Source organism: Glycine max, chromosome 10 (genome assembly GCF_000004515.6).
Source record: "Glycine max cultivar Williams 82 chromosome 10, Glycine_max_v4.0, whole genome shotgun sequence".
Classification (NCBI taxonomy): Eukaryota; Viridiplantae; Streptophyta; class Magnoliopsida; order Fabales; family Fabaceae; genus Glycine; species Glycine max.
Genome location: NC_038246.2, coordinates 43,102,648 through 43,118,823, shown reverse-complemented (window position 1 = coordinate 43,118,823; position 16,176 = coordinate 43,102,648). Strand labels below are relative to the sequence as shown.

Genomic DNA, 16,176 nt, shown 5'->3' with positions numbered 1-16,176 from the left:
TTGGATCTACAGTTTTGTATGAGTAATTATTGATCTCACAGAGATGCCTTGCTAGCTGATGACGATAACTTTCTTCCAAGGGATATGCTTCAAAAGTTCCCCAGACTTGAGCTTCATTTCTAGACCAGAGTTGTCCCCGTTCCATGAAATAAGGACGATGAATAATCACAATAGAAACTAAATTCTCTATGTGATTTTGTGAAATCCCTCTTTATCTTTCAATATCTAGAATTTGTTTCAGCTTCATACGCCACCATGTCAAAGGAGAAAACCATTCTAACATTGTCCATAAAAGATATTCATCTTTGTACGGATCTGTCAACATGTTGTATGTCATCAAAGGTTTTATGGCGATGGGAATTGAATACTGCACTGTGTTACATCAGATGGCCCAGATGGTCGGTTCACACAGATCCCACCCAACATCACAGAACAATTCAAATATACCTCCAAAGGGTATCTCAGGGTTAAATATTTGTGCTGGGGTATGCTTGAATCTCATGGTCTCATGTAGAAAATGGAAATAATGGGACTTAGCATATTCAAGGATTTGTGCAGGAGTATGAGTGACTAATCCTGGAGGGAACATCTTAACATTCTTGGCTGATAATGGTTTTGCCATGAATATCAGTGGGAAGGAGTGAGTGGAGGTTATTACCTTAACAGTTTTGTGGGTTGGTCTGTATAGGAAATCAGGAATCAGATTATTCTTCCCTTTGATGTGTTTCACACAAAAATCATATCTAGAGAATCAATCCTTGAGCCTTAAGATTTGAGGATCAGGCGGCATCTTGTTTTTAAACTCCAAAATTTTTGGAAATGATGAATTATCCATATGAACCTGAAACTGATGTCCCCTCAAATGAAAATCAATTTTTTTGATTCCATTTTTTACTGCCAAGGCTTCTTTGAATGTGGTGTGATAGTGCTTTTCTGCTTCCTTGAATTGTCCACTGGCGTGGCCACAATAATAATTCTTCTCTCCTTTTTGTTCTATCATGATAGCTCCCCAATAATGATCACTTGCATCAGTTTGTAATATCCTCTAGCCTGTTCCAGGGATCTTAAAGGCTGGGGGATTTTGAACAATCTTTTTGAGTTCTTTGATAGTTATCGTCTGTTCTTCTGACCATGGAGAAGAGTTTTTCTTCAAAAGTCTGGATAAAGAACTGGTATATTGGGCTGCTCTGGGAATAAAATCTCGGATATAGTTTACAATTCCTAAGAATTGTTGGATTTGTTTAATCGTGAGATTTTCATCAGGAAAGTTTAATAGCTCTTGAGCTATGTGAGGCTGAGGCTGAGGCTGGTAGGTACCTTGGGAAAAATGCATCCCTAGGAAATCAATCTGGGATTGGGCAAGCTGGATCTTTTTTTCTGAAAGCATGATCCCATGTTGATCAGCTATTTCAAAGAATTGATTCAACAACTTTTTATGAGAGGCAATATCTTTTGAAAAAAGGAGAATGTCATCTATGTAGACAAGAGTGTTTTCCAGAATGGGTTCAAAGATTCTGGTCATAGCTTTCTGGAAGAGAGAAGGTGCTACTTTTAAACCGAAAGGTAAGACTGTCCATTGATACTGAGCATTTGGGATACAGAATGTTGTTTTGTATCGATCTTCTGATTTTAGGCCAAGTTTCCAAAAACCTAATTTTAAATCAAACTTTGAAAATAAGTTTGATTCTCTGATCAAGGTGGGGAGAGATGAAGCCTTTGGGATATGGAACTTATCATCTTTAAGAAAATGATTAAGAGGCTTATAGTCAATTACTAACCTTTTCTTTCCCCTTAATTTTTCAGCCTTTTTTTCTACATAGAAAGCTTGGCATGCCCAGTTTGACTGGGTTGGCTCAATCAATCCTTGCCTTAGCAGATCATGGCATTCTTTTTCTGGCTGCTTGAAGATCTGATGGTGTCATCCCTGGATGAGTTGCTTTTGTTGGATTGATATCTTCATTTAGCTTGAATGACAAGTCAACAAAATATTCTTCATTTTTCCATAAAGGATATGGATGACTGAATTCTTCATGATTGTCTGCACACAAGGAGCAATTTTTTTGTTTAAACTCTTCAACTTCTAGAGGGGCTTCTGCTAAAGAGAAGAGCCTGGTAGTTTCTGAGAAAGGCTTGAATTCTCTTTTGAACTTGATCCTAGTAGAATGTATTTGGAGTCTGTTGGCAGCAGTATACACATCCATTCCTATGAGGAGATCTCTATCAGGCAATTTGCTTCCAATCACCTTGGTCCAAATACAACCAGGGAAAAACTTGATACCTATAGGAGCATGTGTCACAAGGTCAGTTCTGAAAACTTTTCCATCGGCTGCTACAAAGTAGGCTACTTCATTTTTCCAACATTCTTGTGGAAGGATATCTGGATGCATCATCGTCCTTTGAGCTCCAGTATCTATAAAGGCAATAACCTTAATTGGTTTTTCAAACTTCTTTGCCAACACCTGAATTTCAACGCATGGTTGAGGAATTGCAGGCTTGATATATTGTTCTTCTTGTAGAGAGAAGATGGGAATTGGAGGTGCTGAGGATTCTTCATCAGAAGAATCTGTCTGGTTCAAGGTAAATTCAGTCTCCTCATCTGGCTCGCTCTGTTCAGAATACAGAGATTCTATATCTTCATATTCACCGATTTGGAGATGAGAGATTAGTCTGATGGCCTTTTGTGACTTTTTAGAGACAATTTTTTGCAAAATGTCATGTGGTTGCATATGAAACATCGTTGTCCTCTGGATTTTCCTCTTCTTTGGCTTCTCCTGAGAAACTTCAATGGCCTTTTTTTCTCCTTTGTTTGGGTTTGTATGGCTTTCTTTTTCTTAGGTGAGCAATGACAAGCTTTCTCTCTGCATTTGATCTCCAAGTAAGGTTTTCTACAAGCTCTGGCATATTTGGCTTTTCTGTTCATGATGTCAGAGAAATACCGGTGTTGCCTGCATAATTTATCAACGACCTCTAGAGTAAATTGGTGGATTTGTCCCATAGACATGGTTGAAAAATACATTTGGGCGGCTGCTACCATCTTGTTTAACTCTGGTTGTATCTCTTCTGGTAATGATGCCACATATGTATTCTTCAAGCTTGGATCATAAGACCATTGAGAAGATAAAATCTCTGGTTCATTCTTTGGAAGTGTCTGTCTAAATATTTTATTTTTAAAGAATAACACCTCATCTCAAAGAATTCTTGCCTCGTCTTTCTTTCAAATTTTCCCTTCTCCGATAAATTCTTGATGGAGAGTTCCTAGAACAGCTGCGGTAGATCCCAGTTCATGGAACTGATTTTGATGCACAGCTAGATTGTGGTACCATTCCTTCAGTGTTCCCGTCATCCGACAACAAAATTCTTCAATCACTTTGTAAGGATCGACATCTTTCATGAATTTTGTGTCCAGCCATGCTCCTATCTCGATGAGTTTTTTTCTCCACTCCCTTAGGGGAGTATCATCAAGAGGGTCCTGCAGTTGGCTTGGAAGATGAACTCTTAGAAATCACTCTGATTCTTCCTCTACAGGAGAATCATAGAAGTGAAAAATCTATAAAATTAAAAGAAAAAACTTGAATTTATTTTTTAAGTTATAATCTATCACACTAAAATATATTAATATTTTAAATATAATAAATTAACAATAATAACTTAAATAAAAAATCAGAATATTAACATAATAAATTAATAATACTTATACATTAAACTTTAAGCGAATTAAAAATATAATTTACAATTCCTGTTAAGTTCGGAGACTTAATGGAACAAACTCAATATAATTATGCTTATTAAAAATGAAAAGTTTGTTATTTACCTGATCCATGAATCTATAGGATTGGTTCACCAATCTGGATCTGTATACTCATCTCTAGTTACTAGTATTACAAATTAGATAAGATCTATATTATTTGGCTTATTTGCAAATCATATTGCTTCTAATTCTGACAGTGGCATGAATTCTCGAATTAAAGTCTCGATTGGGCAATTGGTTGTGTTTTAGATGTCTTTTGTTCTTAGAAAATCTGGAATGTTTAATAATTTAGCTTAGCTACCCCAATTTTTCCTCTTCTTTTTTTTATATATATATTTTCTCCTCTGCTTTTCTATTTTGACTAATTTTGTCCATTTTGGTCGGAGCAAAAATGTAATTGGAAATTTAATTTATCCCATGTTAAAAGTATCTCCCTTTTAATCAAGGATTTCTTTTTCTTTTATCCAACCAAAGGCCCTATCCTCCTGCAATTTAATAAATATGTTTTAGAAAACATCATAACGTAATCAATTTGTTTATTTATTTAAATAACGACATCGTGGGTGTTTTTAGCACAAATTGCAAAGATATACTAATTATATGTAGTATATTGAAAACTTAAAAAAAAAAAATCAGAACATAGCGGATCGTCTTTCTCCCTTCATGTAGATGCATTGCCTAGGTCCAATACTCTCCTTTCACGTCTCGCCAGAAAAAACCAACCATTACATGACTACGCTAAAAAGAAGGAAAAGAAAGAAAATTGTTAAAATTGGTAAGGTGGCTTTTAACTTATAACTTTCACTTGGTTTATGAATTTTGAGGTAGCTTATAAATTAATTTTACCACATATATCTGAAAAAATGGTTGAAGTTCTTTTGTCCAACACTGTTGAAAAATTAATGAGAAGTTTTGTTGGTTCATTGGATGTCAAAAGTAACATGATAGATGATCTTGAAAAGTTAAAGAACACTACGTGACGACAATCAAAGCCATGCTTCTGAATGAAGAGAAACGACAGGATAACAACCATCCCCTTCAATTAGTTGAATGAAGAGAAATGCTCTCTCTTTCTCTCTTTGGAATGTTGAAGTCAAATTAATTTTGTAATTACTATTACATATTTTCCAATTGAACATGTGTAATGGACCATTTAATTGCTGAAGTTGATTTGGCATGATTGGCAGCAATTTGGTATAACTTAACAACTAATTAATTGATTCAATCAAACATTTTCTTTTATTTTTTTGAAGCATTCACTTTTATTGCAATGTTGTAAGATTATTTTAATATCTTCCTTAACTCTGCACTCTATATTTATCAAAAAAAAAAAAAAAACTGCCCTCTATAAAAAAGAAAAGAGCTCATACGCATGGATAAAATTAACTGATATATAGCCATTCAGCAACCACATATTTTGACATTTCTATCATGCTAGACTATCACCATTGATGCCGAAACTCTCTTGCTTATCATTAATCTAATTATTTTGTCAGCATAAGCTTTTGGGCTTGACCAGTATGTTTATTGGGCCAAGGTAATTGCTAAATGGGGGCTATATCTTGATGATGGAATAATTTAAGGTACCTCACTTGGAACTATTATTTTCAGCCCCAAAATTGCTATTCTCACCCCTCTCATGGGTGTTATTTTTTTTTTTAACTAATTTCCAAAAATACCTTTCCCATGAAAGTATATTTTTGTTGTAGAAGTATACAATGGAATCACAGTTTTTGGTAAAAATTGCTACTCTCACCACCCACGGAAGTATACCTTTTCGAAGATACCTTTCCCATTTAAGGTAAAAACATTATACTAAATTAAATTTTGTACTTTTCTCTTGTTTTTCAATGATATATTATGTAATTCAAGACTACATATTGTGTAGTGCATTTTTCACTTATTGAAAGATAAATACAAGGATTTTTTTTTGGTTGTGTTTAAGTTGACAACAAATTTCACATATAATAGAAATGCATTACCTCTTGAATTTTTTTTGTTTCTTCGTTAGGTTTTGTTACAGAGGTTATATCGACTCACCTTAATCACATTTGTGGGAAAAGACAAAACCGCATTAAGGAATATGAGATCTAGTAAATCAGACCTAGCATGGCACCTGAGAGGTATAGTTTTGTTCAAGCAACAAACACTAAGAATCATGCCCATCTTATACAAAACACAACTAATCTAACCAACATTCCCACAATCCCGCCAGCTAGCACATCTATAAAATCGAGACACCCTTTAAATATGAATAATTTCACTTGTTTCTTGATATATCTTAAACACTTTATGACTTAAACATCAAAATCACTCAAAAACCACGGCCATTTATCGTATCATCGTGTTGTTAATCAAAAAATTGTTTTCACTCAGGTGTCCACATCCCAGTAGGTCCATCCTCCTTAATTTTTTAGATTTGTTAGATCCTTTAGATAGATCTTTTTATTTATAATTGAGGATTAAATTATTATTTTTATGAAAAATAATTTAAGATGTATAAAATAATACAAAGTTTAACCAATAATATATAATAAACACATCATTAGTCATGAAAAATTCAAATATAAATATTATTCAAAATTTTATTTTTTTTAGCTAACTTCAACTTTTTTTTTTCTTGATGATACATACAAAAACCAAGTACACAATTTACGCTAAATTATAAATAAGTAGATTACTAGGAAGTTTGAAGCCCAACAACAAAAAAAAAAGGAGGTATATATACAGACCCGAATCAGCACGCACACTATAGTAAACTGGGGGATATGCTCGATTCGAGGGTGACGAGGGATAGCAGATCTGAATCTCATCTTCCCAAAACCCTCTTTCTTCTTTTTCTCCTCTGATCTCATTTCAAACCTAACCCTAACCACAACAGAGGAAGATGTTGACGAAATTCGAGACGAAGAGTAACAGAGTGAAGGGCCTGAGTTTCCACCCGAAGCGGCCATGGATCCTGGCGAGTCTCCACAGCGGCGTCATCCAGCTCTGGGACTACCGCATGGGAACCCTAATCGACAAGTTCGACGAGCACGACGGCCCCGTCCGCGGCGTCCATTTCCACCACTCCCAACCCCTCTTCGTCTCCGGAGGTAACAAATTTAACTAGATCTACATATCATTTCCTCAGATCCGAACCTTGCTAACCCCAATCTAATCTAATCTCACCCGCAGGTGACGATTACAAAATCAAGGTGTGGAACTACAAGCTCCACCGCTGCCTCTTCACCCTCCTGGGCCACCTCGACTACATCCGCACCGTGCAGTTCCACCACGAGAATCCCTGGATTGTCAGCGCCAGCGACGACCAAACCATTCGCATCTGGAACTGGCAATCTCGCACTTGCATCTCCGTTTTGACTGGCCACAACCACTATGTCATGTGCGCTTTGTTCCATCCCAAAGAGGATCTCGTTGTGTCAGCTTCGCTCGACCAGACCGTTCGCGTCTGGGACATCAGCTCTCTCAAGCGGAAATCCGCGTCCCCGGCCGACGATATCCTGCGTCTCAGCCAGATGAACACTGATCTCTTCGGCGGCGTGGATGCCGTTGTTAAGTATGTTTTGGAAGGCCATGACCGCGGTGTTAATTGGGCTTCCTTCCATCCCACGCTGCCTCTCATTGTATCCGCTGCCGATGATCGCCAAGTCAAACTTTGGAGGATGAATGGTAAATTACTCAATTTCATATAATGCTGAGCTCGCTGGAATTTTGTATGTATAGGATTGATTGATGCTGTTCTGATTATTGTGTTTGGGTGAGTGATTGCAAACTTGGTTTTGGTTAAGATTGAGTTTTAAGTGGAGTAGTTTATTTACATTTTGAAAACTTTTATCCCGATGACATGTTTGTAATAAAACATATTGCATGTTTGAAAACCCATTAAATAGCAAGAAATCACGCCTGGGATGTAGAAGCTATAACTAGTCAACTGCTAGCTTCCTTCTCTCAGTAAACCTGAAAAAATCAGGCCTGGGGCGTGGGAGTGTGTCAGATTTTTGTGTTGGTTTGATGCTGTTCTGGTTATTATATACTACTATTTAAGTGTGTCTGTGTGTGGATGAACTTGCATCTTTAGTATGTTTGGGTGAGGGTTTGCGAATTTGAATTTTGTATAATTGATTTTGGTTAAGGTTGAGTTCAAAGTGAAGTGATTTGTGATTGAAAACTTTTATCTCAAAGGCTAGTTTCGAGTAAAACTCGGTATAAGATTTTTGCCCTCATGTTGAATATGCATTTTTCGCTTCTATTCAAACTCCAATTTTTAATCAAGCATCAATAATTTCCTAGCAAAATCTCGTTCAACATCGACAAACCACTGTTTGGAGTTTTGTGCAGCAGAACCAAACATGGCAGTAGTTGTTGGGGTGAAACTGAAAACTAAGGCCTTGTTTGTTTGTTTACTGTTTTCAATTGATGTATACCCAGTTTATTGGATGCATTAAATATAAATATTGTGGGATGTGGCGAATAATAAGCTTGTAGTGTTTGAGGTGCTGCTTATGCTGTTAATGATTTGTATCTCTATTTTCAGACACAAAGGCATGGGAAGTGGACACCTTGAGAGGGCACATGAATAATGTTTCATGTGTTATGTTCCATGCCAAGCAGGATATCATTGTGTCAAATTCCGAAGATAAAAGTATTCGCATATGGGATGCAACAAAGAGAACTGGAATTCAAACATTCCGCCGAGAGCATGACAGGTTTTGGATTCTTGCAGCCCATCCTGAAATGAATCTGCTGGCAGCTGGTCATGACAGTGGCATGATTGTTTTCAAGCTGGAGAGAGAAAGGCCTGCATTTGTTGTTAGTGGTGATTCATTGTTCTACACTAAAGATCGGTTCCTGTGTTTCTATGAATTTTCAACACAAAGAGATGCACAAGTACTTCCATTCCGACGACCGGGCTCTTTAAGCTTGAATCAAAGCCCAAAGACTCTTTCCTATAGCCCAACGGAAAATGCTTTTCTTCTGTGTTCAGATGTAGATGGTGGATCTTATGAGTTGTATTGCATATCAAAGGACAGTTATGGTAGGGGTGATGTGCAAGATGCAAAAAAAGGTCATGGAGCTTCTGCAGTCTTTGTGGCTCGTAATCGGTTTGCTGTGCTGGAGAAGAGCAGCAATCAAGTCCTTATAAAAAATTTGAAGAATGATATTGTTAAAAAGAGTGTCCTTCCGATTGCCACTGATGCTATATTCTATGCAGGAACAGGCAACTTGCTATGTAGGTCAGAGGATAGGGTTGTTATATTTGATCTTCAGCAGAGGATTGTTCTTGGTGAACTTCAGACCCCGTTTATTAAATATGTTGTCTGGTCTGATGACATGGAACATGTTGCTTTACTCAGCAAGCATGCCATTATAATTGCTAGCAAGAAACTTGTACACCAATGCACTCTCCATGAGACTATCCGTGTAAAAAGTGGAGCTTGGGATGAAAATGGTGTTTTCATTTATACAACACTAAATCACATCAAATATTGTCTTCCCAATGGAGATAATGGGATAATAAAGACATTGGACATTCCAATTTATATCACAAAGGTCTCTGGCAACACAATCTTCTGCTTGGATAGGGATGGAAAGAACAGATCAATAATTATTGATGCTACTGAATATATTTTTAAGCTTTCCCTCTTGAAGAAAAGATATGATCATGTCATGAACATGATAAGGAACTCACAGCTTTGTGGGCAGGCTATGATTGCTTATCTACAGCAGAAGGGCTTTCCTGAGGTTGCACTGCATTTTGTGAAAGATGAGAAAATTCGGTTCAATTTGGCTTTAGAGAGTGGGAACATTCAAATTGCAGTTGCTTCAGCAACAGCAATTGATGAGAAAGATCACTGGTACCGATTAGGGGTTGAGGCTCTTCGCCAAGGCAATGCTGGTATTGTAGAGTATGCATACCAGAGAACAAAAAATTTTGAGAGATTGTCTTTCCTTTATCTTGTCACTGGTAACATGGAGAAACTGTCCAAGATGTTGAAAATTGCTGAAGTCAAGAATGATGTGATGGGCCAGTTTCACAATGCCCTATATATGGGTGATGTTCGAGAACGTGTCAAGATATTGGAAAATGTGGGCCATTTGCCACTTGCTTACATCACTGCATCAGTCCATGGGCTACATGATGTTGCAGAGCGGCTTGCAACTGAACTGGGAGATAATGTTCCATCTTTGCCTGCAGGAAAAGTACCTTCTCTCATGATGCCTCCATCACCTGTCATTTGTGGAAGTGATTGGCCTCTTCTCAGGGTCATGCAAGGCATGTTTGATGGTGTGCTTGACAATACAGGTCGGGGAGTCGCTGATGAAGAAGAGTATGAGGCTGCTGATGGTGATTGGGGTGAGGAGCTTGACATAGTTGATGCAGATGGCTTACAAAATGGAGATGTTGCTGCGATTTTGGAGGATGGAGAGGTGGCTGAAGAAAATGATGAAGAGGGTGGATGGGAGATGGAGGATTTAGGCCTGGGCCCAGAAGCTGACACTCCCAAAGCTTCTATCAGTACCCAATCTTCAGTTTTTGTGACCCCAACACCTGGCATGCCGGTAAGTCATATATGGATTCAGAAATCATCTCTTGCAGCTGATCATGCAGCTGCTGGAAATTTTGATACTGCAATGAGGTTACTGAACCGGCAACTTGGGATAATGAATTTTGCCCCCCTGAAATCCATGTTTCTCGATCTTCATACTGGCAGTCATTCCTATCTCCGGGCATTTTCTTCTGCTCCCATTATATCACTTGCAGTTGAAAGAGGTTGGACTGAGTCATCTAGTGCTAATGTGAGAGGCCCACCGGCACTTCCTTTCAAATTGCCTCAGTTGGATGAAAAACTTAGAGCTGGTTATAAGCTTACCACTGCTGGGAAATTCACTGAAGCTCTTAAGACATTTGTTAATATTCTTCATACAATTCCTTTGATTGTTGTTGAGTCAAGGAGGGAAGTGGATGATGTGAAGGAACTAATTGTCATAGTCAAAGAGTATGTTTTGGGCATGCAGATGGAGCTGAAGAGGAGGGAAGTTAAGGACAATATAGTACGGCAGCAGGAGCTTGCAGCATATTTCACTCACTGCAACCTTCAGACACCTCACTTGAGGTTAGCTTTGCAGAATGCAATGACTGTCTGCTTCAAGGCAAAGAACCTTGCCACTGCTGCAAACTTTGCCCGGAGGCTACTTGAGACAAATCCTACCAATGAAAACCAAGCTAGGGCAGCAAGGCAAGTGGTAGCAGCTGCTGAAAAAACTATGACTGATGCTACCCAGTTGAACTATGATTTCCGCAACCCATTTGTAATTTGTGGTGCAACTTACGTGCCAATCTATCGAGGACAGAAGGATGTCTCTTGCCCATATTGTTCTTCACGTTTTGTGCCTAGCCAGGAGGGACAACTCTGTAATGTTTGCGATCTTGCAGTGATTGGAGCAGATGCTTCTGGTCTGGTTTGTTCACCTTCCCAGATACGCTGATTGAACTACTGGATCAGGTCCAATGTTAAATTTTGTTTTGGGTCAGTTTTCAGCACTAGTTGAATCCTTATTAATTAGTCAACATGCTCATGGTACTGTGATAAAAGTGAGAGTTAGTCACGAGGAATTAATTTTTCGTCTTTTTGCTTGCCGTTCTCTTTCCTTGAAAATGATTTTCAATGTTAGTTTTTCATACACAAGAAAGTGAAAGGTTGTACTTAGATCAAACGATGATTATAGGCTGTGCAAGAGTTAAATTTGCACAGTTTTATTGGCAAAGTACATATATGTCTGTGTTTAGTCGGGTTTCAGTCCCTTGGTTACAAAAATAATGTTTCTTTGTAGTTAAGCGACACTATGATGGTTCATTTGATTCAGTCCATGCAATTTACTTTCAGATTGATTTGATTCTAGGTCCACTCAATCAATGTTCTTGAGAATTTTTATCATAAGAATTAAGAATTCTCAAAACCTTACAGGAGGAATGCAATCATCAATTCATCTCACCCTTTAATAAATCAATCGTGCATTATTCGACTGTCGGTTGTATACTAACTAGGTCGGAGTAGCACTTTATAGTTGCACTAGCTTCCAACAAATAACTCATCAATAAATTCCTACTCATTAATTCTTTTTAGTTGATGAATGCCCAAATAGTACGAGTTTCTGGGCATTTGGACAGAGCGATATAACTCTAGACTTTGAGACTGAAATTGAATATCTGCTCCGCCGTGTGGAAATTTTCAAATCTTGAAGTATTTTTTGTCCATGAATAAATTAACGTGGCTGTTTTTTTAAAAAATAAAAAATTCCAATATAAATTTTTAGTTTAATTACTCATTTGATCTTAATTATCATTTCTAATCATATTTAATTCTTATCTTAAGGAATTATAAATAGTATGTGCAGGGATTAAAAAGAGATAGTTTTAAGTAAATAAATCATAATATGATTACTCGTTATCACAGTTTACATGTTGCGTAAAAATCAAGCATTAACAAAATAAATGTGACCACTGACCATGGTATTCTAGTGATCTTCCCTTACGTAAACATGATATAGTTGGTCATAAATTTTACTTGTGGTCATAAATTCTACTATAAAGAAAATTTGATTGCTTTTCTTCTCTAGTTAGTAACACGAGAAGGCATGGATTTCTTGAAATCTGTAATAAACAATTAAAAGGTCAACGAAAATACTTTTGGTAAGAGTACGAGTTGCGGCATCCAATTTCAAGAACCTATCAGAAGCAAATTTATTTCTGCTCAAGGCGTCCCTTACTTTTTCTCACCAGCATGACATGGAAACCGAGAAATTAATTCACGTTATCGGAAGCTGAAACATGCAATAACAGGCAGAACTGAACTCAGGCTATTTTCTCCTACAGAACGGAATGGTACCAAAGAAATGAAACTTTGCAGAAGCAGTTTTTTAAATAAATAAAGCAGCCTAAAGCATTCCACAGTAATTTTCTAATTGTTATATTCTCAGAATATAGTGGAGCAAAGCTCTTTCTGTTTTTGGGTTAATTGGAGCCAAGACAAAGTTATTTGTAGAGAGTGCAAGAAACTAAAATAAAATCTTGTGTTCACTTCAATGGATAGATTTTAATCAGGGAAAACAAAGACAAATGAGTGAGAGGAAAAATATAAAACTGTACTGACTTAAACTGGCAAGATTCTTTTTTTTTTCTTCTCAAGTTTCATCTGGGATAAATGTAAATAGACCATACACAATCAAATTTGTTAATAAGCGACATTAGACCCTATATAAATTTTGCATTCTTCAAGAGTGAGTTCCACTTGGATATCATTCTCACGCGGTTGCCCCATCTGGTTATAGTTATGTAAGATCACACTACAGCTAATCTAACTATAAACAAGATTTAAATTACAGTCACAATTGCAGTTTTATTGTGATCTTCGATACTATGGAAATTTGTTAATAAATGTAGTTGATGCAGCTGCAATTGCAAATATGATGTTGTTTTGAAGCCCTAAAAACCTTTGTGGATGCAATTCAATTGCGTATTGTTTTTTTGAAAACCTTTGCTGTATTAACTAGTAACATTATTCCTTAAATTCCCATTCTGGATATATTGGTAGTCAGAACGCTTGACAGATTTTTCTTACATGACTCGATCATATTTAAGTTTGTACTTTCAACTATTCTCATATTAAATTATGTTTTTGCAGCCTTTGGATTTGGACCATAGGGTATTGATTCGTGAAGTTGCACCAGAAGTAATGTTCAATAATTCTTGCAAATAAATAAGAACTGCACTGTGTTTTAAGATCAACAACTTTTGTCTGCACTAGTAGATATAGATTAAGAACATAATGATATCTCATCACAGATCAAATTTATTTTGGCAGCTTATATACTTCACATATACAACAAACTGGCAATGATAATCTTTTTAAGAGCCAAAACCACTTCCAAAATTCAGGCTCCAGTTACCAATCCAGATCAAGTAGCTTTGGCCATTGTGGCAAATACCATCCCTGAGGTCTTCATTTCATTTGAAAGTTATCTTGGTTAGCTGCATCCAAAATTCAAGGGGGCGTGGGGGGAGTATATGTAATGTTATAACTTATAACTTTCAATTGAATTAACAAGAACCGGGACTTACATTTGTGTCCACTGCTTAATACATACTTCAGCAATATGAATTGGAACTTACATTTGTGTATATAGTTTGATACATATTCTTATCTACCTTGGTTTACATTGAGGACAAAATTTTGAAGAAACTCAAAGGTGGCCATTGTGGATTAGCAAGTAGCAACTATCCTTCTGGCAGAAATCCCTTAAGAGCTTCCAACCTTCCCATCTGATAACAACCTTTTCAGACCCTCTCGTATACCAGGATTAAGTTCAAAACATCGAGTGACCGAACCACGCCTTTGCGAACAAGCAACCGAAAAGCGGACGACACACCTTTAACAATGACACCCTTCCGTCCCACGTCATAACGATCCACAAGATGCGACAAGAACTCAAGAAGAGCACAAGTCACGTTGATGAACTTGGGAACAGAATGCACCATGAGCAGAACCGCCGGCTTGATGTTCATGATACCATCCATCCTTTCATCATAGAAGAGCCAGTCATAAAACAAAGCCAGTTTCACACTCTCCTCAACTTGTTTACTCCTACAAGTCAAAAGCCAACCAATAAGCACCCACCTAGGAAAAATATCTGATTGAATGATCTCATTTGGAGGGTGGTGTGCACAGCATATAAACCTCACAATATCGACTATAACAAACTCTTTATCACGCTCATTCAAAACTTGTTAGCATACCAAAGCTGTTGCCTCTTGTGATGCCCCAATTTTATATCCGTCAACAAAAACCTCAATTGGGTCTCCATCTCAGGACTAATCCTAAGCAGAGAATACCAACTCGAAGTCCTGGTTTAGTAAATCTGACAAACATCCTTAAAACCAAAAACATTAAACACAGATGGATTGAACACAATGTCTTGTAATATGGCCTTGAATTCGGGAACATGAGCCAAATCCTGCAACAAGCGAATAAAATCCCTCCCAATTTTCAAACACAAGCGAAACTCTTCCCTCACTATCTTCACGCACAGATGAATCTCCCTCCGCTTCAAAATCTCCAACTTTTCGATGCTAACCCTAAATTTATCAGATAAAACCCTAAGAAACGTGTACAACGCAGACGACAAAACATGAGGCGCGCCTTCCAATAAGGGTTCAAATTGTTTTAAGAAAAGGGTCAGCAACTCGGAGCAGAGCGATAAGTTGGCATCGGTGCAATCGGCGGCGGCGATTTGGCGCAAAAGGAAGAGCAAAACGGCGTCGTATCCGATACCCAAAACGCGAAGCATTTCCTCGGTGAGCCTGAGTAACTGCGTTTTGACGGAGTGGAGGAGTTTGGGGTAGAGTTGTAGGACGGCGTTGAGGAGTAAGCTGAGGAAGGTGGCGTGGGCGTCGGCGACGATTGCATGCAAGTGTTTGATGTGGGTATTGGCCAAATGAGGCTCCGTTAAAACGCCGTGGAGGATTGCGCGGTTGAGGAGGGCGTATTGGTCGGGGGTGAGAATGGATAAGGAGAAAGGGGGTCTCAGGGATGGTTGCAGAGATTCGAAGGCTTGCCTCAGCGACGCTTCGAAACGCCGCCATGGAAGCAACCAAAAGTGAAACCTCAAAAGGAGATCATTTTGTTGTGGCTCATGAAGGAGTATGGGGTTCAACGTTGTTCTTGGAATAAATTGATGACCATCCCTCGTGTTAATGCAGATTCATTCAGTCATTTGACCAAGCCTTTGTGCATTTTAGAAAATGGCAGAAGTGTTTTGTTGAAAGCTGGTCGACAACTCAAAATGATTGTGGGATCAGGATGTAATTTGTTTGGAGAGGTGCACAAATTTACCATCAAAGTTAGGTTTCGGTAACATGTATGTGAATGTTAGATTTACACTTGACATTACTATGGCGTGCATTTCAATACCGATTTAGTGGATAAAAATAAAAATAAACAAAAATTATGATCTATTAATAAAATGATTTTTTGTCTTAAACATAATTTTACAACTAAAAACCTAGCATGCACTTAGTACTTAATATAGGATGTCTCTAGTTGTGAGAGTTTAGCTAGGTGAAGCCCCACCCACCCTACCTTCTCTTTGTTGGTAATATTTGATGGTAATATTTGAGTAACTATCTATTAAAATTTCTAAAAGTATAATTCAATTGACACATAAGTCATTGAAAATGAAAAATTATTTTTTTTATCTCTGAATGTATAAAAAAATTAACAATTCAGTCTTATTGTTACTTTTATCGGTCAAATATATTATTTTTGTTGTTGTGACATGTGAGGATTGAAATATCATGAGAAAAGATTATCAAATAGGATATTATCTCTATATGACTAATTTGTTATGGAAATTTTTATAGACTATTT

The 16,176-nt window shown here is 37.4% G+C and overlaps 1 protein-coding gene and 1 pseudogene across 1 annotated transcript; one reads left to right on the top strand and one right to left on the bottom strand.

Annotated features, from left to right (window-relative positions):
- Positions 1–6,487: 6,487 nt before the first annotated feature.
- Positions 6,488–11,588, top strand: LOC100784701 (coatomer subunit alpha-2). The gene is made up of 3 exons (XM_003536243.5): positions 6,488–6,843; positions 6,926–7,420; positions 8,286–11,588. Exons 1-3 carry the CDS (start codon positions 6,636–6,638, stop codon positions 11,237–11,239), a joined length of 3,657 nt encoding a protein of 1,218 aa, XP_003536291.1. The 5' UTR covers positions 6,488–6,635; the 3' UTR covers positions 11,240–11,588.
- A 2,237-nt stretch (positions 11,589–13,825) lies between these two features.
- Positions 13,826–15,511, bottom strand: LOC102666545 (integrator complex subunit 3-like; annotated as a pseudogene).
- Positions 15,512–16,176: the final 665 nt, after the last annotated feature.

What these genes read in the sequence shown, in the direction of transcription:
- LOC100784701 (XM_003536243.5), top strand. Translation starts at nt 6,636, where the DNA reads ATGTTGACGAAATTCGAGACGAAGAGTAACAGAGTGAAGGGCCTGAGT. An exon ending in ACCCCTCTTCGTCTCCGGAG is followed by an intron (nt 6,844 to 6,925) that starts GTAACAAATTTA and finishes TCTCACCCGCAG; the next exon opens with GTGACGATTACAAAATCAAG. An exon ending in CAAACTTTGGAGGATGAATG is followed by an intron (nt 7,421 to 8,285) that starts GTAAATTACTCA and finishes CTCTATTTTCAG; the next exon opens with ACACAAAGGCATGGGAAGTG.